Here is a 26,596-nt window from a genome sequence, read left to right on the forward strand (position 1 = left end):
ATCTCTAGTACATGCAATAGGACAGTTATAACTGATGTCATTACCAAAGACCCCACCCGACAAGTACTTGTGGGGGTTGTTTGTAAAAAATTAGGTAATTCAGCGGGTTTTCTGGGTTTACATGAATCTGTAGGTTTGGTAATTAGTTGAGTCAGAGTCGAAAATATTCTTCAAGTGATCAGAGGCCGAGGTTAGCCAATCTAGGTTAAAATCTCCTCGAACGACCAGTTCAGATGTTTTTACCAACAGCATCTGCCAAGGCAGCAGGCGGGCTGTAAATCCCAGCAACAACTAAATGTACATGTTGGTTTATGGCAACATCAACATCCAACATCTGAACACTGAACACAAGCTCCAGGGAAACAGATGATTCTGGCTCCAGAGATCGCCACATCCCTAACCATGGAACTTCCAATTACGACCACTTCCGGGGTTCGAGAAGAATATCTCCGCCCAGCGGTAGCAGGCCGCTCCATGGGGCTCTCTCGGTTATCTCCTCATGGAGGTGTCAGAAGATGATTACAACTGCTATTAATATCAAAGGGTGGTTAAGATGATACGTATGTGAGAAAAACAAGTAGTAAGATGAAACGGACGTGACATACAGAGAGAGAGAGAAGAGAAAGAGAGACAGAGAGAAAGAGAGAGAGAGAGATCCCCATTACTCTTCCTAATTTGACAAATCGAATTAGCTATCTCCCCAGCCAGAGCGTGTCATGCCTGGTTTGACTTCATTCATGGTGACTAAGAGAAAGAGATGTCACTCAGCTAGTCCCGAGGTATGTGTGTTTGTGTTTGTGTTTGTGTTTGTGTATGTGTGTGTGTGTGTGTGTGTGTGTGTGTGTGTGTGCGTGTGTGCGTGTGTGCGTGTGTGCATGTGTAGAGAGTGAGTTAGTTTACATATAAAATACATGCAACATGTGCATAAATCGTTCTTTACATTAAGTTCATTACTTACCATTTGTTATCTCTGACCCTGTGTGTGTGTGTGTGTGTGTGTGTGTGTGTGTGTGTGTGTGTGTGTGTGTGTGTGTATCTCTTTCTCTCTCTACCTGTCTCTCTCTTTCTTGTTTATTTGTTGTCAATGAGGCTGGTAAATAATAATTAAGTATTACACGGTCACAGCGCAAGCTAACTGTGCTTCATAGCTTTCTCGATCTGTGGCTCATTCCCTGTCTGTCAACCATGTATCTCTCCAAAGGTTAGATTACATTTGATTTAATTCGCCACGGACATGATGATTAGTATTTGGTTATTTTGCTCACCCATTTCAGGGGGAGGGAGGCATATTTGAAATAGAATGAGAAAAAAAAAATCAAAATAGATTCTCTTGCTTTCTCTCTCTGACTGTCACAAACACACACACACACACATACACACACACATACACACACACACACACACACACACACACACACACACACACACACACACACACACACACACACACACACACACACACACACACACACACAAGGGCATGTTGTTCTTGTCAATCTAAAACATCTTGACCCAGAAACCTGGAACTGTTGAAGGATTTGGTGTCCATACAATAATCTTATCGTTTACATCATGGAGCCTGAGCCAAAGACTCCTCTCCCTCCTCAGGTTTCCCCTGACACAGGGTGTGGATAGGGCTCCTTGAGCTGATAATACCCGATCTGACTGGTATCAGGTATTAGCTGGGACAGCCATACCCCCAGGTTAAGGTGTATTATCTATTAAAGAATAACTTGTCAATAGATTTATAAGGGCCTAAGCCTCTGACGTCATTCATTCAGGTTCAATTGCCAATTCAAGGTTCTACAGATTTCAGTTCAGATTCTGGATCACACGTGTGGGGGTTGAGTTGTAACAATGTGCAACGTGTCCTCCTAACCCACAAACAAAAGAGGACTATTGCATTTGATTGATTTAGTTTTCTCTATTTGACTAAACACTGTTGATCTCAGATCCAGTACCTTATGTGTGGCTTGATGATGACGGAGCTAGAAGCAGGAAATTGTAGACAGGATATTTGTTGATTCTCAGGGCCGGCAGGCAGCCTAAGAGAGTCGAGCCAGTAACAGGAGGGTTGCTGGTTTGATTCCTAGTGTGTAAGCTATGTGTGTGTCTCGGGGGGGGCTATGCAAAAAGTGTGTGTCATGGTATTAGTCTGCCTAAGTGTGTATAAGGAGTGTGTATGTGTATTTGAGTGTGTCTGTGTGGAACGTTTGTGTGTTCCATGGCTCTTCTTGGCAGGCTCTGTCAGAGTGTGTGGGTAAAGTGCCCATCAGTGCTCATGGAGGGCCATGCCCGCACAGAGGATGGCACCAGAGGGAATAATAGAGCCTCTGCGTTACCATGGCTATGCTGGAACACTCGTGACTAACATGCTGCGCAGGAGAGGAGAGGTTGGTCCCAAACACTAAGCTGAGTAGGTATGAGGTCCAATCAGTATGGGATGATAACTCAAATGTTCCCCTTAACCTACGTGGCTCTGGACAAAAGGAGTGGACTACATGAGACATAGGATGTTGTTTTATCACACAGCATGCTGCACTACATCTCCCATGATGCACTCCTGTAGGGACATCCCAAGAATAAGACACATATGTATAATATATACATTCAGAACAGTGATCTGTTTTTAATAATGCATTACTCAGGTGAAGCATCGCAGTGCGTTTGCTACCTGCCATTTAATTATCGGACACATAAATCAGAGATTTATTTAACTCTGTCTCAGTAAAGCTCGGACTCTCTGTCAGAGCCCCACAGTGACTCGTCTGAGGGTAAAGTGTGATTCACCTGTGTGTGCGTGTTTGTGTGTGTGTGTGCAGCGATGCATTAGCTGTGAGTCATAGTTATCAGCCTTAGTTCCTTTGACAACTTCAATCTAGTCAGATTACCCATTGGATACACTGTTTGTTTTGTATGTTTGTTTGTGTGTGCGTGTGTGTGTGTGTGTGTGTGTGTGTGTGTGTGTGTGTGTGTGTGTGTGTGTGTGTGTAAATGAAGAAGATATATATATATATATATATATATATATATATATATATATATAGAATCTGTATAACTACAGATTCTAGATTGTTCTTTTGCTATTGTCTTCAGTAATATATTTACGTCACTTTTGAGTAAATAGGGGGACTATGCATAAAAAGTGTCGTTTCTGAATGGTGACACTAATATACACAAATACCACCAGAGGAAAACGCTTCACCGTCTCTTTACTTCCACAGGGCATAGAGATTCCCCCTCCTTTCTCTCCCACTATCAGCTCAGCCCAGGTGATGCTTGTGTGTGTTTGTACCTGTCTATTTTTCTGTGTATTTGTATGTTTGTATCAAGCTTGTAGCATCCCTGTATGCTGTACCTAGGCCTGAGAGTAGTGCACCCTCAACTGTAAGGTGTAGTGTAGTGTTCCCTCTACCACCCAATGACCTTTTATTTTTCTTCTACCTCACACTGCATGATCATGTAGGCCTAAAACATTGTGTCGCTGGGGGGCGCCATTGTGCAAATAAAGGGATGTTTAGTACTGAACGTTGCCGTTGTAATGTCTGAACTGCTGCAGTCGGCCACATGTCTCCATTACACCGGCGGGGGGCGGTAAAGTGTCGCGATACCCCTGTCCCGTTGCCTAGAGACGGTCAGCTGTGCGCCAGACAGGTGTCGGCTGAAAGAGAGCAGACTAGACCCGATGACAGACGGGAAGCCTAATGATTCCCAAAACATGAAAACATATGCATTGCATTTCCACTACATCTACGTGACAAACGGCCGTGTATTCTACTCCAGTATAGCCCTGTGCAAGAATCTTCTACAATCTTGGTTTTGTTTTTGTAGTCTATGCTTCTCATTTTTCTCTGCTCTCTGAATTAGGCCTGTGTCAGAGCCAGCTGCATGCGCACAAAGACTGAACGTTGTGTGTGTTTCAAAGCCATGTAGGCCTGTCCCTGGGGAAGTCCTCATGAAAGGGATCCATACCTAGACCGCAAATCTACCTTGCCCTACAGGCCGACAACGCATTTAACGTATCATGACGCATTATCTCCCGTAGGCTATCACTTATCATTCCTTTCACGGACATTCTTACAGTCCGCAGAAAAGGATATCGGAAGATAGCTTATCGATTGATCACAGGCCTTTCAGCCTATGTTATCGCAGGCCAATCTTTTGATTGTAATCGATTTGAGAAAGACATAACTCTGTATTAAAGTTTCACTGAATGAAACAAGGTCATACGTTAAAATGTGTTTTAGACAAAAGGTTTTAGAAATAGCAGAAGAAAACAAGTTTTTACTCAATTTTGTTCCAACACTTTGCCCTTTCAGACTGTTGAAAATGTATGGTTTGATGACAGTTGAGGGTAATTGGTCGTCTCTGCTTTTGCGCAGTAGAAATTAATGATATTTGAATCCAACAACATAACATAAAAATGACATTGCTGACAGAAAGCCCGTCCCCGCGTCTCACTCTCTCACGGGCGTCCCCGGCTGTTACCTGAATTGCACCTGCAGGCGTCATCTTTACTTACAGCGCACACACACACACACACACACACACACACACACACACACACACACACACACACACACACACACACACACACACACACACACACACGGTGCCGGATGCGCGCATCGTTCACACACGCGCCTCACTCGATAGAGATCGGATTGCACCGAACTACCGGACTGAGGAGCTCCCTGATATCAAGACTGAACGGCGTTAACAGGCGCGCCTCACACATTTGGTCAGCTCACACATTCTCTTCGGCAACTTTGATGGGGACTTCGACAACAGGGTGGGAAAATGCCTGTGATGAAGGGATTATTAGCCCCGCAGAACACGTTTCTGGATACGATAGCCACACGGTTTGACGGCACACGTGAGTTTGTTTTTTTCTTTCTGTTTGATGGGATATGGTAACTTTTTAATCTATGTTGTAGGCAATACTACAGTACTCTGTCTCAAATCTGCGTTGAAATATGCAGTATGGATAGGTAGTATAGGCTATGAGTAGACCCATGGATCATGGTCTAACTTTATTGCTACTACCTTTTCGCCAATAGGCCTACACTTTTACGAAAATCTGTTTATAACAAGCTCAACAAAAGAGCAACAAAAGCACTTCGAAAAGTTTTTTGCCCCTCAAAATTATTTTTTTCTGGTGGGTTGGTCGTAGCTTATAACGTAATATGAGTTTGAATAATATCTGTTCAATGTATTGATACAGTAAAAAATAAATAAAATGAATACCGTAATTTGTAAGCCTATCTCAAAAACTACGTTTTGTTATTAAACCATTGTGATGGAGAGGGTGCGGGCGAGCACTATACGGTCAATGAAGTTCAGCACCATGGACAGTGAATGTATGAGGGGAGGATAGTGCCTTTAATGACCCACAGGGGGCGACTGATACTGCTCACTAAGTCACCTGATGTCTGACTGAGTGCCTGAAAAAACGTCAAATTAACATATATTTTGAATGGATGCATGTTTTTTCCCAAGGTCTCAATTTGCCATCCTATTCACATTGCGTAGGCGTGACGTCATACGTCACAGTGGCGACATGTTCACGTCACGTTCTGCAAGCCTGCCGAATATGTGTTCGTATGGCAAGGACAGCGGCATTCAGGGTTTGAGACCAGTTGTTCATCTTCTTTGCGAACCCTGCCAAAAGTTAGGCACTGTCTACACTGCACCTCTCCTATTGGATAGTGGGGGCCATTGTTGAGGCTTACAATTCTCTGGGATTGCAGCCCCCTGTGGGGATCCGGGGGGCACTCCAGCAGCAGGTTGGTGGCGTCCTGGGCCCTGTTCAAGGGTGTCTCTGTTTCAGAGATATGTAATGCTGCCAGCTTCTCCACATACCTTTCAAAGGTTTCACAGCCTGGACGTGACTGTGCCCTCTGTGGTGCATATTGTCCCGAGTGCTGATTTGGAGACTGTGTGACGTAGATGGGGTACATCCTTGTATTCATACAGGTTTCCAGGGTGTTTTGCAGGTATCCCAGGCTGAAGGATCGACCTGTGTGGACTGGAAGAGAGCTAAAGGTTCCAAATGTAACCCAGGTTCTCTGAAGGAGATGAGGTGAAGAGGGGTTTGCTGGATGAAACGGTGTGCTTGCTGTGTCCCTCTATTGAGACGGGTGATAGGCAGAGCTATCTCTTGCAAGCATCACCAGCTTAGTGAACAGTGGACTTCAGTGAAAGGTAAAGAGTATGTGTCCCATAGTGAGGGCTCTCCCTCATCCCCTTCAGAGAACCTGGGTTACATTTGGAACCTTTAGTTTTTCACACAACAACATTGTGTAGACATTCTACAAACACACCGAGTCAAATGAACATTTATTATCTCCAGTCTTGGGCCACCAAGTCCTGTGGTGTGGTGTGATGTTCCTCCCGAGGCTCTGACAGTAGCAGTCTCATCTATCAAAATTAATTGGTCGGCGGCAGCATTACAGCAGGTATTCTTCCTGAGGCTGATCACTTACAGGCGTCTTTAAAAAACGACCTCTTTATTTTATTTTATTTTCTTCTTTCTCTCTCGTTCTTTCTCTCTCATTCTCTCTCTCTCTCTCTCTCTCTCTCTCTCTCTCTCGCCTTAGATACAAAGGGGTCGTTTTCTGGCAGAGTGATGATTGGAGTGACCATTGTTTCAGAAGTGGTGTAGAGTATTAGGCTATTAGTGCTGTTTCCAACTTAGATATTTTCAAGTCATTCTTGAGCTACAAAGGACCCTAGAAAGTAGGCAATAGCTAACTAATCAAAGCTGTTTTTGAAACAGTGTGGGCAATAGTCTTAAAGGGTCAATCTGAGATTCAGACAACAACAAAGCGGTCACCCTCCACTTCTTTTGGTTAACAGCTGAGGGATGGGGCTGGAGAAATGTAACCACTCTCAAATTCAAAGACAGAGCTATGGATGCAAGGACTGACCATCCATGAGATCAAAATCATAGTTTTAGCTCATTAGTTTTATGTTTTGAAGCATTACAGTGTTTGTTTACAATTGCATTGTTTACAAACAACAGAGTAAAACAAGCTTATAGGTTTTAATGGGATAAGAAAATTGATCTAAACTCATGAGGCATTTCTAAGTATATTCAATAATCAATGGCTATATAATTTGTTAAAAAGTAAAACAATGTATGTACCAATCCCAGATTATCCCTTTAGGCCTATTTACTCTATATAGGTAGCATTGGATTATTGTAGGAACATTCTGTGTTTCACTGCTCTAATTCTGCTGAGTTGATTAATTACCCTGACTGGTAATGGCGTTACACCAGACTAACAATAGACACACGTCTTTATTTCAGACTGTATAAACAAATAGTGTCATACCAGGCTCAGCTATGGGGGTAGATTTGAAGATGTGCTGACAGCAGGTACATCGTAATAGTCCCACAGGGGAATTAAGTCTTACTGTATGGAGCCCAACTACTCTACAGCACCCCAGTGTATAAAACACTGTCCTTGAGCTGCAGGAACCTGAATTTGAGTTGGGTTTGAACTGCAAGATTAAACAAACTGGAACCAGTGGAGCTTGACTGGACACATTTGGTCTGTTGAACTGACCAGAAGGGAATGAAACAAGGCCTGGATCAGTGCAGATGATCCCACTGAAGTTATACTAGGCCTAGATGAGCTGGTATAACTGTCACACTGTCTTTGTTTTGAAAGCCGCCACTAACATTATATTTTCTTCATGCTTTTAAATAATACATTTTCAAGAATTTCCCCAATACAGATTATTCATAAATGTTCCATCGATTAATATATTGCCCGTTCATTTCTTAAGTGTCAACAACTGGGTTTACCTCTACAATGATAAAAGAAAACAAGTGTACAGTCAACATGATGTAGCGCCCATCCTTGTGTGAATTGGTGACAATTATTCAAATGTATGACTGAAAAGTTACCTGAACATGTAGTGTTTGTTTGATTCATTATCATTCTTGCTTCTTACAGCTTTGGATTTATTTGAAGGCAGTCCAAAACAAAAACTAAAAACAGTCGATTGGCCAAAAGGTGCAGTCTGAAAACTCCCCTCTTTGCACCCTATTATAACGTTTTTAATGATAACAACCTGTCACCTGAATCGGTGTCACCTCGAAACTCCTGACAATGGATCTCCATAGCAAGACACATCGTTCAACCAAGTTTCGTCAAAATTGTCGATAAAGCGCTTGACATACGACTGGATGGTGACCGATCCATAGTCCCCTCCCCAATTTCATTGTGGGGGACAATTAATAGTGAGCATTGTGGTTTGCTGCAAGTCAACAGAGATGGAGTTGACACTCTATGAGTCCCACTAATAGTTGATGATTGAGCGTAGGAGACGGTAAAGTGGGCTTGTCATCAGTGTTGAGTGGCGGTTACTAGAATAGTTGGAGCTCATCTAACGGGCACAAACGCATCCCTCTCATTATGTTGGGCTCTGTCTGTGCTCACAGTCAGGACATTAATGAGAACACCACCACTCTTCAGCTGAATACAGTCAAGACCCACCGAGAGTGCTGTTTATTATGCTCAGACGTTGCCTGTAAGCACAGATCTAGGATCTGCTTACCTACCACAGATCCTAACCTTAACAAAAGTAAACTGACCTAAGATCTGCATCTAGGGAGTATAGTATCTTAATCCGTTTGTAAGAGATGATTTCTTTCATTGCAAGGCTTGTATGGGTAACTGGCAATTAACTTGTAGATCAGCATGATGACAGACAGTCTTGAAAAAGACTTATTATCCTCTACCCTTTCCTGGTGTACCACACACTGTGTCAATGATCATGTGACATCATCAGCCATCCATGTTTTGTCACAACTTAAATGTCTTAAAGGTACATGTAATGAATCACTGTAAAGACACATTTAGCATTGCCAACGGTTAATCAACATTGGACTGAATGTGGAATGCAATCTAAGGATTATTGTGATTTGGCTTGACTTGATGCTTCAGTTGTAAACATTGGCAAAAATCAATGACCTAGATTGTTTACCCAACTCCCCCCCCCCAGCAGAACACTGTGTAAAGTCTCCCATAGTGAACCTCTGTGGTCCTCCGTCACGATCATTCATTGAGATTGAATTTTCCTGCTCTCAGCACACACGAATACCACCACCACCAGGCAGGTAATTACTGAAGCGTGACATGCTGATGCTGGCTTTTAGAGAAAGATGTGTGTGTGTGTGTCTGTGTGTGTATCAGCAGTGGCACTATGTGTGTGTCTGTGTGTGTGTGTGTGTGTGTGTGTGTGTGTGTGTGTGTGTGTGTGTGTGTGTGTGTGTGTGTGTGTGTATCAGCAGTGGCACTGTGTGTGTGTGTGTGTGTGTGTGTGTGTGTGTGTGTGTGTGTGCGTGTGCGTGTGCGTGTGCGTGTGTGTGTGCGTGTGTGTGTGTGTGTGTGTGTTACGAGAAGAGAGCAGCTGACTCCCATCCTGTGATTAACTTTTCTCTAATTAAGCTGTTGAAGATTTGCCCTGGGATCCTGATGATTAGAGTTGGGAAGGTAAAGGAATGTTTAAAGCTCACCCGGGTCTCAAGTACAATAGAGGAAGCTGTCACAGAGACATCCAGGTGTCAGACCTACAGAAGCTGTGAAGAGAGAAGCTGCATACGGGTGTTATTCCCAGTAGTAACAATTAACAACAAGTAACAATTACCTCTTGAACCCTTGCAGACATAATGAGGTAATTACTCTTTCCACTAAATACCCTGCATACCCTGATCCAATAAGCATCTTAAGAAGATGGTGCTGAAGGAAACTTTTAGAACTAGTGGATTACATATCTATCACATTTGCAACACATACAGTATGTATCACATTTGTATGTGGTTATATCAACAGTAATACTTAATACTTTATCTATAAATTGAATAGTGGCGAAACAATGAGGGCAGTGATGAGACCAGTGAATGAGTGATCAGTCATCATGTACTGTGGAGGAGGAGTAAGAGAGTTCTATCTCTGGTTCTCTCACTAGCCTGGGCTAGCATAGTTCTCTCACTAGCCTGGGCTAGCATAGTTCTCTCACTAGCCTGGGCTAGCATAGTTCTCTCACTAGCCTGGGCTAGCATAGTTCTCTCACTAGCCTGGGCTAGCATAGTTCTCTCACTAGCCTGGGCTAGCATAGTTCTCTCACTAGCCCGGACTAGCATAGTTCCCTTCCTATTCTCCACAGCAGCTTTCATATCATGTGACGACAGCACTGTTTCATTTACATCAAAGATGTAAAAAACAGAAAGAAGAACGTTGATTCATTCCACCCTCACGCCTCTTGTTTCAGCACTCATTTAAGAGGAGAGGTACAGGATCTACCTTCCTCTAACTCCCACCAGAGACTCCCTATTCAGCTACATGACTGGTTGAGGGAGGAGGAAGTGCAGGAGACACCACCACTCTCTGTATGGGTACGACACGTAACCCCACTGACCACATTTTCAACTCAGAAAGCTGGAACGTAATAGGACACACAAAAAGGGAGACTCCTCTGTCTGTTCTAGAAACTTCAGGGAGTTCTGTAAAAGTATGGCTGGAGAGTCCTGTTGCTGTGGAAATTCCGCCTCGGTAACAAGCCTAATTACTGAGTTCCCGTCTCCTAATCATCAACTTTAATGGACTGTCCAAAACGATTGGCAAACTGGGTTTTAGTAACGGAAAGTCTGGGCCAAAACCCACACAACCATTTTTAGACTTAATTAATTGTTCGAGAGGGGAATAGAAGGGGTGGAGGGGTTGAGAGAGAGAACAGAAGAGAGGAGAATCGAGAGAGATAGAGAGAGGTAGAGAGAGGTAGAGAGAGGGAGTGGACTTCAGAAAATCTTAAAATGATGGAGAAGAAAAGCGAGAGGACAATCAAGTGTGTGTGTGAGAGAGAAAGAGAAAGAGAGAGAGAGAGAGAAAGAGAGTGAGGCGACCTCCTTCCAAATTACAGGAATTTATCAAATGTAATGACTCAAGTAATGTTTCTGCTGCTATGCGCCAGAGGGATTTTATGATAAAGAGCTAAAAAGGAAAAGCTGATTAAAGCTGAGGGTTTGTCTAATGATTTGAAGTCTCCAATTATTAGTATGAGAGGATCTTGGTTGAAAGGGTGTTTGTGTGCAGCTGTGTGTCTTTGTGTGTGTTTATGTGTATGTGTGTGTATGCGTGTGTGTGTGTGTGTGTGTGTGTGTGTGTGTGTGTGTGTGTGTGTGTATTCATGTGTTGAACAGGTTTAGCAGATCTTCCTCCAGACCACACCATCATCACACAACCGGTGTGAAATGCAGTATTGTCGCTTGTTGGTAGAATACTTGGATGAAGTGTAGTTTCTAGTTAATTACTGTGATAAACGATAGCAACAAAAAAAACAGAATGAACGAGAATGAGACACACTTTTTCACTCTTTCCTGTTTATCTATTTTATGTAAAGCGCTTTTAATTACCTCTGTGTATGAAACATGCTATATAAACTTGCCTTGCCTTGCCTTGTATAGTTACCTTGGTTACCTTGGTGTGACTACTGCAGTAGCCTTGGTTCTCTCAGTTTTACTGTGGTAACCAGGTTTACCTCAGTGTGACTGGCTGTGAGATGGACGCGGCCTCGGGGTGGGACCTCATGCTGCCAGTCAGCAGGTACATATGAGGGACTGCTGGTACAACACCTGCAGGGAATTGAGGAAGCCTCTTAAAACTCTACTTCTCTACTTCTCTTCTCTTCTCCCTTTCTCCCTTTTTCTGAAATGTACTCCCCATTTTCGCCTATTCCTCCATCTCCCCCTTTCACACCTGTCTCTGCATCCATCTCACCCTCCTTCTGTGTCACCCTGTGTGACCCTGTCACTCTCTCCTTCCCTCCTTCCCTCCCCCCATCTTGCCACCTATCCCGATACCCCTTGTTCACCTCACAAATCACCTGTGTTCCGTAAATAGCTCAGGTGCTGCCATTCAGGATGGGATAGGGGTGTCGAGGGGGGTGTCGAGGGGGGTGTGTGTGGGGGGTGGGGGGGATATGTTATAAAACCCAAATCTGGGGCAAAGCAGATATTTTTCTCTCTCACACACACGCACACACACACACACCGATCCCCCACCTCATTTCCAGAGAGTGAAGTACTGTACCTGATGCTGTAGTTTGTGCTGCCACTGATTCCCCCTGACCCACCTAGCACAGCTGAGAAATGAGAGTTTGAAGGGGGAGACTAATTCTAATGTCGGACTGTCAGACATGTTTTCGGTCCAGTAACACCAGTTTACAGTGTAATTATTCATGTGTGTTTAGCAGTTCATCAGGTTTGAGGTAGTTGAAGATCCTTGTTGATATAGACATAGATAGATTGAAATTGATTGACATAGATGCTTAACAGACTCATCACAAACTAACCACCGTTACAAAACTAACCACCAGTACAATGTCCTCTCCGTGCTTCCTTCTCTTCTCCATCCTTCTCTCCATCCTCTTTTTAAATGTCTTCTTACTACCCTCCATCTCCCTTATCCTCTTCCTGCCTTCTCCCTTTCTCCCTCTCTCCCTCCCACATTCCTCTGCCTCCTCCTTTCTACCTTCCTCTCCCTCCCTCTCTCCCTCCTTCCTTCCCTCCCTCCCTCCCTCCCTCCTTCCCTCCCTCCCTCCCTCCCTCCCTCCCTCCCAGTGGGGACTCTCACGCAGCTGTCAGAGAGCAGTGTGAGCACAGGGGGAGATGATCTATTGGCTCCTACACTGGAGCAATTAGGCAAAGGCATTCAGAATAGAGAGAGAGGGGGGGAGAGAAAGAGAGAGAAGGAGAGAGGGATAGCAAGGGTAGAGGAGAGGAGAGGAAAGAGGGACAGAAGAAACATTGGGATGGAGGGATGAGCAGAGAAGAGGAACAGTGGAGATGAAGAGGATGGGAAGATAGAGAGGTGCAAAAGGGGAGGGACTGGCAGGATGAAAGGATGAGGGGGGATGATGAGAGCTCTGAAGTGGGGTGGAGAGTGGTCGAGAGAGAGATTGAAGGATGGAAAGTGAGGGATGGGTAGAGGGATTCAGGGGGATGGGAGGAGAGGAAGAGTAATTAGATAGTGAGCTCCAGAACAGTAGGAGGGAGACAGAGAGCAGATGGAGAGAATGGAGGGAGGAGGGAGAGGGGTACTACTGCACAGCCCTAGCCCCCCAAAACAGAGGAATGGGGAAAGGACTGTTGTGAGGAATAAGGGTTGGATGGAAGAAGTGTGGATTATGTGGAAAGAGGGGGGAAGGACAAAGGAGGAGTGGAGGGATGGTAGCCTAGGTCAGATAGAGGAGAGTGAGGAAGGGAAGGGGAGTGAGAGAAGTTTGGTGGAGATTTAGGTGGTGGCAATAATGGTTTTAGCTTTACACACAGCTTTACAGTAGCTTTACAGTAGCGGTTTTGAAATGCTCATTAAAAGTCACCGTACCGACTGCCAATCTGTCGTACTCACCTGGAAGAGCAGTCTCTATCTATAGATACAACTGGATCTATCTCTATCGCCACAACCCACATTTTACACCAGGAGTAAACAACCAATCAGCTATCTCAGTTTATGGCAGTCATGATCCTGTCGTGTGAGGATCACATTGTCGAGAGATGTAGGAGAGAGATGGAGAGAGATGTAGGAGAGAGATGGAGAGAGATGGAGAGAGATGTAGGAGAGAGATGGAGGAAGGAGATGGAGAGAGATGGAGAGAGATGGAGAGAGATGGAGGAAGGAGATGGAGAGAGATGTAGGAGAGAAATGGAGAGAGATGGAGGAAGGAGATGGAGAGAGATGGAGAGAGATGGAGGAAGGAGAGGAGGGTAGTGTTGTCACAGAGTGGGGAGGGTAGGGAGAGAGAGAGAGAGGTAGTTGGGAAGGAGGAGTGTAGTACTTCATTCTCTACTAGTTTCCTTATGATTATTCAAGACTACGTGCAACACCCACCGCCCCCAATCAGTTTAGTGCTTGAATTCAATCTGTCCCATTACAGAGCAAGGCACATCCAGATGGGGACTGTGTGTGTGTGTGTGTGTGTGAGTGTGTGTGTGTGTGTGTGTGTGTGTGTGTGTGTGTGTGTGTGTGTGTGTGTGTGTGTGTGTGTGTGTGTGTGTGTGTGTGTGTGTGTGTGTGTGTGTGATATGATCAGCGGTCATACCTGCTACACAAAATCAGTGCATCAAAGTCAAAGTCAAAGTCACGTTTATTGTCACATACACAGGTTACAGCGGGCAATATGAACAATGTCAAAACAATATCAACCTATCAACAATATCAAAAGAGAAGTCTAACTGAATCAAAGACAATTTCACAAACAAAGTGGCAACTCATGAGTAATTCATTAATCCATTGTCTCCCGTGCACCCTTGTGACTGTTAGCTGTTGGCAACATCCTCTCGTCCTCTCAGTGTGGTGTTGTCGGGGCAAGCAGCAGGCGGGATGTGGGGTCCGAGCTGTGATTCCACTGAGATACCCGGTCCTGTCGGCCACTTCTCACTCAGTGCCTGGAGAGAAGCACAGCCGTCTGACAGCAGAGGAGCCCCGAGGCACGGGCCTGTCTCCTCTCCACTGTCTGGGCTCAGGGAGACAGAAAAACCCTATCCAGAAATTTCTGCTGATTCATATCAAACATTCTTAAAGTTGTTCCTCCTCGCCAGACTCATCCAACCTTTTTTTAGTGAGGCAGTGACTGTGGAGATGGAATTCGGGGTCCGTAATTCCAATTAGGAAATGGAACATCAGCAGTTAGTCCCCGTTGAGGCACACGTACAAGCGTTCTGCTCCGAGCCGCAATATTCAAACCTCAGAATTACTGTTGTTTCCTCTGACACAAGACAGAAAACAATTAAGTATCAGTCAGCAAAAACCGAATTGTTGAGGCATAAAATTGATTTTGTAATGAAAGCAAATGGAAACGTGCAGTTGTAAAGACTAGGCCCGCCACTTTGACTCTTGCAACAACACATACTGTATAGTAGATGATAAATGAATAGTATTATTCTGTTTTTCACCTTCCTCAACCTCTCATCCCATACTTAACCCTGACCCCTCACCCACCCCCTCCTACAAATGGCTACACTTTTTTGGGGGTCATAAATGTACTTTAATCTTTCCTTCTTATGAGTCCTTCTCTTAATTCCTTACCTTATCTCTTCCTCATCTTGGCTCTTTGGTCTTTGATTCCACCAGACAGCAACTTTATCCTGGCTAACGCCCAGGTGGCGCAGGGCTTCCCCATCGTCTACTGCTCCGATGGCTTCTGTGAGCTCACTGGCTTCTCTCGAGCCGAGGTCATGCAGAAGAGCTGCGCGTGCAAGTTCCTGTTCGGCCCTGAGACCATCGACACCATCATCCTCAGCATCGACGACGCGCTCGAGGAACGCAAGGAGTTCAAGGACGAGATCATGTTCTACAAAAAGACAGGTGAGGGAACAGTTTTGTTTCTGACTTTAGTCTCTCCTCCTTAGTCTGAACTGATTTGAGGAGTCAGGATGGGTGAAAACAATGGAGGATGCCATCTGTCTAGTTCTTCCACCATCAGTATACATAACCTTGACTGTATCACACATTTGTCTCAATCCACACCTTAAAATCGCCTTAGCTCACACAGTACTGGACAAAGGTTTGATTAAAGACTCATCTAACATCTGCAGATTAATCATAGACTTAGATTTGGAAATTAGACATGGTGCTCCTTTAAATGGAGGGCATTTCCCTGTGGCTATTTCACTTTATAATATATGTGGCTATATAGAGTGTCTCTATTTAAAGCAGAGTGGATGGATGGATGGATGGAGCTATTCGGTGGCCTAGTCTCATTAAAACCCTATTGAATGAATCCTTTGTAGCATTTCAGCCTATACTGTAGTTCTAAAAGTAGTGCTTATGAGTGAAGCTGAAGTCTGTGCTGAAGTTTGTGCTAAAGTCTGTGCTGAAGTCTGTGCTGAAGTCTGTGCATGTGCGTGGATTCCACTGAGAACCAAGCCGCAGGAACGCAAGCCAAAAGTTAAAGTGAAACTTAAAGTATTGCTGCTTTAAAATACTGGCGCTGATAAACTAGGGATTCTGTGGCTGAATGAGGTAAGACAGTAATTCCCCTTGATCCGGGAGCATCTCTATACACACAGCCATCACTCAGAAACAGCCAGACACTATTACATATACTGAGTCATGAAACTCCATTAACACTTCACACTCCAGAGGCACCTCTCTCTCTCTCTCTCTCTCTCTCTCTCTCCATTTCTCTGTCTCTCTCTCTCTCCATTTCTCTGTCTCTCTCTCTCTCCATTTCTCTCTCTCTCTCTCTCTCTCTCTCTCCATTTCTCTCTCTCTCTCTCCATTTCTCTCTCTCTCTCTTTCTCTCTCTCTCTCTCTCTCTCTCCATTTCTCTCTTCTCTCTCTCTCTCTCTCTCTCTCTCTCTCTCTCTCTCTTTCATCTTTCTAGAGAAAGTTTCGTCGCTCTGTGAGTCTCTGTGAAAGAAAGTGGTGTGTTAGTCAGGAGCAGGATTGTGTGTGCATGCGTTTGATGATTCAGCTGTCTCCTGCTGCGGAACAGGGAGATAAGTGAGACATCACCGGCAGGGATCAAAGGGAGCTCCCTAGGAATTCCCCTCTTACTGTACACACACACACACTTACGCACACACACACACACACACACACACACACACACACACACACACACACACACACACACACTATCTGTACCCAAGGGCTGCACACTTGTATCTCTGAAATAGTGTCAATTTCATCACACATGTTTACCAAGACTGTTTCATTTATGTAGAGATCTTGATTTTATTTAAACATTGCTTAAATAATAGAGAATGAGTTGCTCTATCTTAGGAATTATTGTTCCTGAGGGAGTTCTTGTATCTGGAAAGTAGCAATTTGTTTTGGTTGATCTCTGACTGGGGTTTGATGGGTTTGTGTGTAATATGGTAAATTGCGTGATTGCGTGTGTTATGTGTGTGTTGTGTATACTGTGTGTATTGTGTGATGTTGTATATAATGTGTGTATTGCGTGATGTTGTGTATAATGTGTGTCTTGCGTGATGTTGTGTGTGTGTGTGTGTGTGTGTGTGTGTGTGTGTGTGTGTGTGTGTGTGTGTGTGTGTGTGTGTGTGTGTGTGTGTGTGTGTGTGTGGGTGTTACCCCCCCCTTGCAGCTGCATTGTTCTGGTGCCTGCTGGACATCGTTCCCATTAAGAATGAGAAGGGCGACGTCGTTCTCTTCCTGGCTTCCTTTAAGGACATCACTGACACCAAAGCCAAAGCCATCCCAGAGGACAAGAAAGAAGGTCAGTGTGTGTGTGTGTGTGTGTGTGTGTGTGTGTGTGTGTGTGTGTGTGTGTGTGTGTGTGTGTCTTGCTTATGGTCTCCAAAGTCAGCAGACTGTTTGTTCATTTCTTATGAGCCCCTTATGAATTTTTGTCAAATTGCTCTCATTACTGAAAATAATATAAAACAACAAACAACATTTTTGTTTTGTTTTTACTCATATCATTAAATACTTTGCACATAAAAAGAAATGGCTGGTGCTGCAACACTTTCAGTGAGTTAAAAGCCCAGAAATAATGACTGTGGATTTGACATGCTATTAGAATTATATCTACATGGTAATTCTGTAATACATTTGCATCTGATTTCCAGTATCTGTACTGCGAAAATACTGCTCTCCACGTTTGTGTTTGCATGTGTTTTGCTCATGCACTGCAATGGTCTTCTCAGTCCATGGGAAACCCATCTCATCACACACACATGCTCACAAGCACACACACACACACACACACGCACACGCACACGCACACGCACACGCACACACGCACACACACACACACACACACACACACACACACACACACACACACCTCAGTGATTACCCAGTTAACTCACATCTCATCTGGCCCTCAGGCTCACTTGACAGTCTGGGCTGAAAAGGGGAACCCAATCCCACTGTCGTCAACAAACAACCCCCCCCCCCGCCCCTCTCTCTCTTCCGCACTCTGTTTTCTTTATTCTTAACAGTCTTTCCCCATTTCACTCTCTATCTCTCCCTCTCACTATGTCCTTCCCTCACATCTCTCCCCTCCTCTCCCCCTATCTTCCTCCACCCCCCCTCTCTTTCCTGCACCCCCCCTCTCTTTTTTTTATTCTCTCTACCTTCCTCTCCCTGTCTCTCTCCCTACCTTCCTCTCCCCGTCTCTCTCCCTGCCTCCCTCTCTCCCCGTCTCTCTCCCTACCTTCCTCTCCCCATCTCTCTCCCTGCCTCCCTCTCTCCCCGTCTCTCTCCCTACCTTCCTCTCCCCGTCTCTCTCCCTGCCTCCCTCTCTCCCCTCATCCCTCTGACCTCTCTGGTTATAAAGTGAGGGGAAATTCATTAGATCTAAAAATAAGCGTCTCTGTGTCTCTGTGTCGCGTCCCCCAAGGCTCCCCAGGTTTATGGATGAGTACTGTCTGTTCTCCTCGTCTGGGGTCCATGCGCGCACACACACACACACACACACACACACACACACACACACACACACACACACACACACACACACACACACACACACACACACACACACACACACACACACACACACCACACACACACACACACACACACACACACACACACACACACACACACACACACACACACACACGTGCACTAGTGCAAGTAGTTATCACTTTTATTCTTTGTATATTTTATATTATATTATTCCTCCAGAGCGTCATCTCTTTTTCTCCGTAGTGAGAATGGTACTGCAGTCCAAACCCCAGCAGCAGTGCCTGCTGTCATTACCGACCACTTCCAAATCACATGGTGCTTACTTCATCACAACATATATACTTCACCACACCAAACAAACTAACACAACCACCCCCCCCCCCCCACACACACACACACACACATACATACACCAGCACTACTTTGACCAAAACACATGTAGTAGCCTAAACCCCACCAGCAGCCCAGCCTTATAAAATAGGTGAAAATAAAATAGGTAAAATAGAATGGTGGTGTTTTCTGTAAGACAGCGTTCACAAGTGTTCAGAGAACATTTCTGAACAGTTTTGCATTGAAACTCGTACTTTGTCATTACAGACCAATAGTTTGAGTTGAATTAAATGAATAAACAGGGCCAAGATTCTTTCAAAAGCATACAGCAAGTAAATTGCGCAATTTTTGTCACAGAAAATTACCCCTGCCATGCATTCATTGTAATTTTAACCAGAATGGAATATTAAGCATTTCACCCAAGGTGATGATAGATTTATTTTCTATGAGTTACCCCAAGGGACCATGTAGGCTTTGATTGTAATGCTTTATGGTGTGTGTGTGTGTGTGTGTGTGTGTGTGTGCGTGTGTGCATGTGCATGTGCGTGCGTGCGTGTGTGCGTGTGTGTGTGTGTGTGTGTGTCTTCAGAGCGCCGACGAGGCAGAGTGAAGACTGGATCTCAGTTCAGCTCGGCTCGCCTGCGCAGCAGCACTGTGCTCTACCACATCTCTGGCCACCTCCACAGCCGCGAGAAGAAGAGCAAACTCAAACTCAACAAGGTACCAAACACGACACCGGCCAAACGGCACCACTAACGCCACCCAACAAAGCTTAGGAACACTACTCAACTCCACTCAAAACCTGGGCCAGTGTATAGAAAGCGTCTCGGTGTAGAACTGTTTGATTTGGGATCAGTTTAGCCTTTTTGATTGTAATAGACTGTATGGGATTACATGGAAAGGAGGGACCTGATCCTATCAGCACGCATCAGCACTACTACTCTGAGCCACTTTCTGAATATGAGGCCTGGTTTCATGTTCCAGATTCATAGGCTGTGGTAAGACGACCCAAAACCCAACACCATACCAGACATACTGTATACAGTACAGCTTAGTATGTGCTGGGCTGGAACAAAAGCTTGTAGACCCTGTGAGTTTTCAGGGCTAGGTAGGGTGAGTTTTCAGGGCTAGGTAGGGTGAGTTTTCAGGGCTAGGTAGGGTGACCGTTGCAGTTTAATCCAACAATACCCCTTTTCCTTTTCCTTTCAGAATGTTTTCGGGGACCTCCCTGCCCTGCCCGAGTACAAGGTTGCAGATGCTAAGAAGTCCAAGTTCATCCTGCTTCACTTCAGCACCTTCAAGGCTGGCTGGGATTGGCTGATCCTGCTGGCAACATTCTACGTTGCCGTGACGGTGCCCTACAATGTCTGCTTCATCGGAGACGATGACCTGACACGGAGCACAACAGTCAGCGACATCGCTGTAGAGATATTGTTTATTATAGGTAGGCTTGTGCCTGTATGTGTATGTATGCTTGAGAATGCATCAAACTAAGTATAGACTGAAGACCGTTAATCTAGTTCGGCAACCTAACTACATGAGTCTTTTTGTGTGTGTGTTTGTGTGTATGTGCACTCTAAAATGTCTGTCTGTCTGTCTGTCTGTCTGTCTGTCTGTCTGTCTGTCTGTCTGTCTGTCTGTCTGTCTGTTAGACATTGTGTTCAGTTTCCGTACAACGTACGTGAGTAAGTCTGGTCAGGTGATCTTTGACGCTCGGTTGATCTGCATCCACTACATGACCACATGGTTCATCATCGACCTGGTCGCTGCACTGCCCTTTGACCTCCTCTACGCCTTCAAAGTCAGCGTGGTGAGTGATTAATATCTGATTGCATATTAAGTAAAGACCCCCTTTGCTGTGTGATCCTTTATTGCCTAAAATGAAAAATGTTTCTCAACGAGTTAAACAAAGAGTTGAAATGACCTCACCTGAGTGCAATCATAATAGTTGACACAATTTCACAATGAATACCACCTGCAATCAGGTTCTTGAAGCTTTTATTTTAATCAATGTTTGAAAAATATTAGATTTTTTTTACGCTTTGAAAGTGTACAGTTCTCTGTGTAGATCAGTGGGAGAGAATCCTGATTTATTGTATTTCAATTTTAGACTCTGAGGCACTAAAATGTGAAGGCGGGGGGGGCACTGTAAAACATAAGACAAGAAAACAAGATGTTTTCTTTACGGAAAATGCATCTTAATTTGTTTCCTAAATATATCATGCGTCAAGAGATGAGACGGGTAGTTTTAGAATGACGTTTGATTGATTTTCCCCATTGACTATGAAACTCAATAATTCAAACTCAATAACTAATTAATTTATCCAGCAATAATAATAATAATACCATGAGGCAAATCACTTAATATCACTTGATAATTATTACTTACTTCAATGAATGAACACTTTTCATGTTCTACCTTCTTGTAACTCACAAACAAGATGACACAGAATATGAAAAATATATTTTACATTTGCAAAGTAGTTCATAGATTCCCATAGATTCCCCAAAACGATCTGTAAATTCCCATGGTTTGGGAAAGTTTCCCAAATGTACAATATTTTTGCAACCCTAACTTTAACTGCATATTATGATTGACCTTTGGGTCCAATATATAATGCAATCCACATGGTAGGCCTACTGTATAGTACAAAGTTACTCATCTAAGTTGGTTTGTGTGTTTCATAAGAACAAACCTATGGTTCCTTTGAGAATAATACAACCACACACTGGCAGAACAATTATACAATGAGTCATTATATGCTCTTTTAAGGTGGTGAAGCTTCCCTGTCTAGCCTTTGGTTGAATTCTATTACCCAATGGAAACCCTCCCTGGGTGTGTTGATTGGCTGTGTGGTGTTGTTTCATGAAATGGTCCAGGAAGTTTCAGTCTCTGTTCTCAGTTCCCTTTACTGTCCCTTTTGTTGTCTTCCAGTCGACTAAATCAAATCAAATGGGTCCAATATATTGGATACACACACACACACACACACACACACACACACACACACACACACACACACACACACACACACACACACACACACACACACACACACACAGGGATGATACAGACCGTAGGCACGTCTGTGTTCTTCTTCCAGGATAGAACAACAGGAAATCAAACCTGTGACTCCACTGGGGCTAATTTATACTGGGCCAGGATGGAGAGAAGAGAGAGAAAATACGTAGAGAAAGAATGATAAAGGAGATGAGGAGAATGATAGGAAGCAAGAGCAAGTGAAAGAATGAGAAGGATAGAAGGATAGAAAGAAAGAGAGACAGTAAAGTAAAGGTCTCTATGAAATAGAGAGAGAAGAGAGTTGAGAAAGCAGGGGAGAGATAATTAATGTTAATGAGAAAGAAGGAGCAATAGAGGGTGGGATATGATAAAGAAGGACAAAGAGAGAGATAGAGAGCAAGATAGTGAGCGAAAGAGAAATAAAAAGAGATTGCGTGAGAGAGAGCGGGCAAGAGAGAAACACAAATAGTGAGAGATAGCGAGTGAAAGAGATAGTATGAGAGAAAAAGTGAGAGAGAGAGAGAGACAGAGAGAGCGGGAAAGAGATAATATGATAGCATGCTTCAGGCAAAAGGGCTGGTTGGTTCCAGACTCTATTAGTGGAAATACCATGGTCTCCCAGAGGACGGTGGTTTGGGCGCACAGGCACAGGGGCACGGGCTGCGGGTACGCCAGGGGAGTGGAGGCGCGGCCAGTAATTGCCGAGCATTTGGAGTGATGTCCCTGCAAAGGCTGCGGGCCATATTTCACCAGAATGAGATGAGGGGTCCCTGTACTATCTCTCTGTGTCTCTTGGTCTGTCTCGCCCTCTGTCCGCCTCTCTCTCTCTCTCTCTCTCTCTCTCTCTCTCTCTCTGTCGCTCACACTCTCTCTCACTTGCTTTCCCTCTGCCTTTCCTTCTCTCCATGTCTTTCCTCTTTTTCTATATTGCTCCAGTGATGAGCCAGCCTCTCCCTGTCCCACTTCTCCTCCGAACAGAGTGCATAAACAAACACTCATCATAATACAATCGGCTCAGAATCAATGTTTTGTTTTGGCTCTCCTGTAGAATTAGGAAAATGTCCCTTAGCTCCTTAGTGCGCCAAGCCCTCTCATTGTTAGGGATGAGTACAGCACCACTCACTCTGCCAATTCCACCTGTCCACTCTCCCTCTTTTGTAACAGTAAGTTTTTATTCAGCATTGAAGAAGTTCATAGGGGGTCAGTGGTTATATTAGGATACTGTGATCCAAATAATGATACTGTCATTACACAAAGGCCATTGGCAGTTCATTATTAATCCTCACCGCTATGGTTATTACAGCTTTTATGATTACAGCTCCTATGAATTATGTTTTTAGCCCCTGGAGGAATAGTTAATATCTGAATGTGTCCAAGTACACAGCTTGATGCCTCAATATTGTCTTAATGCTCAGAGATGAATAAAATCGGACCCCTATGAGTACTTCATCCTGAACGGGTCACAGAGCTGGAGTTGTGGCCTGAGGGAGAGAGATAATGAACAGTCATACCTCCCTCGCCACCTTAAAACCCAGCTACTTCAGTCAAGTCAAAAGAAAATGCTAATTTTACACATGATGAGCCGAGAATTGAAAAATGAGTGGAAAATGGAAAGAATGATGAGGAAAAAGTTGCGACGGGAAAAAAAAAGGTGAGAAAGGTATAAATCATGTGTCTCCTCCTCTGAGCTGGAGGAAGTGGGTGTCTGACACGGCCCTCTCTCTCAGTAGGGGGGTGATAGATGGTGGAGAGGAGAGCTACTGAATCCCCAGGGCTCTGGTAGCTTCATTATCCACCATCTTCCGGTTGTGTCTATGTCATCTCTAGAGAGCCCCTATTGCTCATCATACAGCATACATAGCCTGACGTAGAGCAGGATTTTCTCAGAACAAGCTGTTCCACCCAATTTCATTCATATTTATTCATATTTCATTCTCTCCCCCTGCCTATTGAAGTCCCACTCTCGCCTTCATCTCTTATTCTGTCGTTCTTCTCCCTTTGTTGCTTTCTCTGTCTGTTATGTTACCTTTCTTCACAATTACTGTCCTACTTCTCTGGCTCTCCCTTATGCATCTCAATCCACTATCCCCTCCTCTCCCTACTTCTTGGCAAGACCCCTCACATACACACACACGCACACTCAAGCACGCACGCACACACGCACGCACACACACACGCACGCACGCAAGTATGCAGGCACGCACGCAAGTATGCAGGCACGCACGCATGTACAGACACACACACTCACACACTCTCAGAGAGACACACACACACACACACACACACACAAACACACACTCACACACTCTCAGACACACACACACACACACACACACACACACACACACACACACACACACACACCACATACACACACACCACAAATCGTCTCTCACTCGGTCCCTGAGAAAGTCTAGGATGATTGTGTGGCTCCAGTGGGAATGGGAGGCTCTAAGGAGACAGGGCATATGATGGACTGCTTTAAGAGATTTCCTCAGGAGCAGGTGCACAATGGATGACATTCGTAGCACCTTTACAGCTGAGGAATTTGGGAAGGTGCTATAGGGACCTTTACATTCATTGTGTGTGCCTGTGTGTAAGAGAGAGAGAGAGAGGGGGGGGAGGGTGTAGAGAGAGAGAGAGAGAGAGAGAGAGAGCGAGCGAGAGAAGATAGGTGTATGCTTATGCAACACACACACACACGCACATGCAGACATAAAGACACACACACACACACACACACACACACACACACACACACACACACACACACACACACACACAGGTGCACACAGAGATGAACACACTTCTATTACACACTTAGAGCACATCTGTGGAGAAGTGTATGATTGCTATGATTGCTATTTTTACACTCAAGGATCCAGTTTATTTCTTGTTCTATTGTTTATTGATCTGATATTAAAATGTTCACAATTTGCCATCTTTTTATTATAGAAAGAGAAAGTGGTGGAAGTGGAGCAAGTTTTCCATGGACAGGGAGGGACTATGAGTGTCGTAAATCCATAGAAAGTGTCTATGGCTCGATTCTATATGTCCTTGCTCCTTTCAGCTTGACTGTGTGTTTGTGTGTGTGTGTGTGTGTGTGTGTGTGTGTGTGTGTGTGGCTCTGGTTTATCACTTTACTCCTATATGCTTTACTGTCTGCCTGGGCGGCAAAGGGAGATTGCTGCTCACTTCCATTGCATTGTTAAATGCGATGCTGTGTCTTCATGCAATCGTGCTCACAGAAGAAGAAAAAACCCCTCTCCTCTCTCTCTCCCTGACATCGCCCTCAGCAGTAAGCACCAAAATGTCAGGAAACTAAACGAGTGTAAGATTATGCAGCACTGTACTGTATTTGATAACTGCTAGGAGAGGAGAATGTTTTATGGTATTTTATTGTCTTTGAAGATCACAATGATGTTGATGATGATGATGATGATGATGATGATGATGATGTTGGTGACAATGATGAATGACGATATGATTGTGATGATAATGATAACGCTCTTCGCTGCTCCTGCTGGGTTGATGCAACGATTGTTCCGAAACAAAAAGGCCCCATGTCACCCTGATTGCGACTTACTGTACATTCAGGACCTGATGAAGAAGCACCAAAACATCGTTGCTGCCAAGTTGGCGTTGAAACAGAACATGAAAGCATATGACAAGTGATGTCTGTACGCCAATGTGGATTTCAAAATGGCTGTGATTTCTTGTAGGTGTCTGTAGTCCACCTGTTGAAGACAGTGCGTTTGCTGCGTCTGCTGCGCCTCCTGCAGAAGATGGACCGCTACTCCCAGCACAGCACAGTGGTCCTGACCCTGCTCATGTCCATGTTCGCCCTGCTGGCCCACTGGATGGCCTGCATCTGGTACGTCATTGGCAAGAAGGAGATGGAGGCCAATGCCTACTCCTGGGACATCGGTGAGTGAGAGATCAATTGGCTGTCTTGAGGGGGGGGGGGGGGGGGGGGCTCGGGCGGAGATAGGGGTGGTATAGAGGTGGATTGGGAGGGAGGGTAGAAAGGTGGAGGTAGGAGGACGAAGCCTACTCCTGGGACATCGGTGCGGCCAGTGGGCTGTGTAGGGGTGGGGGGTAGGGGGTGTGGGAGGGTGCGGGGCGGGAGGTGTGTGTGTGGGGGGGGGGGGGTCAGGGTGGTATAGAGGTCGAGGTATGAGGACAAAGCCGACTCCTGGGACATGTGGGTGAGTGAGCTGCTACTGCATCCCAGTTCCAGTAGTATCCCCCTAGGGTTAATTGCCTGTGTTGACTCTTTTATTGATTGCATTGATTTCTAATGAGTGTCACATATGAAATATTCATGGGGAAGAAACTGAAAGTGACTCAGATGTCCTTTGTTTATTTGTCTGTGGGTTTTGGTTGACTTAAGAATGGAGTGATTCTCACAGTAATTACCGCCTTAGGCCTCAGGCTTCCCCTCAACCACTCCTGGACACTCCTGTGCACACACATAATGAGGCCCCTAGGGCTGATCCCTGGTCAGTATTGATGATGTATTCTCAATTACTTCTCCCCGTCACCAAACTGATTCTGGGTCAGTATTGATGGGGCCATGAGAAGGAAGCCGTCTTTCCAATTACTGTACCTCAATGTCATAAAATGATCTGAAGTCAGTATATCAGGCAGGGGGGTTAATGCAGTCTATCCCAATTACGGCATTCTAAAGCTGATCCGACGTCAGTGTCATATCCTGTGCTTCTATGAGAGATCTACAGCATATCCAATTACCATAATTCATTGCCTAGTGAAAGTCTCTTAGGCTTGCTGC

The 26,596-nt window shown here is 44.8% G+C and overlaps 1 protein-coding gene across 1 annotated transcript in view; it reads left to right on the forward strand.

The window, feature by feature from the left end:
* Positions 1-4,800: 4,800 nt before the first annotated feature.
* kcnh8 (potassium voltage-gated channel, subfamily H (eag-related), member 8) overlaps positions 4,801-26,596 on the forward strand; it is a gene marked incomplete at both ends in the record, with an annotated part of 35,758 nt that continues 13,962 nt past the window's right edge. The window contains 7 exons of the mRNA XM_083681221.1: positions 4,801-4,876; positions 15,144-15,377; positions 17,122-17,253; positions 19,372-19,502; positions 19,992-20,226; positions 20,435-20,592; positions 25,527-25,731. Of these exons, the coding sequence (XP_083537347.1) occupies positions 4,801-4,876; positions 15,144-15,377; positions 17,122-17,253; positions 19,372-19,502; positions 19,992-20,226; positions 20,435-20,592; positions 25,527-25,731 (1,171 nt within the window). The remainder of the gene's footprint in view (positions 4,877-15,143; positions 15,378-17,121; positions 17,254-19,371; positions 19,503-19,991; positions 20,227-20,434; positions 20,593-25,526; positions 25,732-26,596) is intronic.

Source organism: Argentina silus, assembly GCF_951799395.1.
Source record: "Argentina silus genome assembly, chromosome: 11".
NCBI classification, from domain to species: Eukaryota; Metazoa; Chordata; class Actinopteri; order Argentiniformes; family Argentinidae; genus Argentina; species Argentina silus.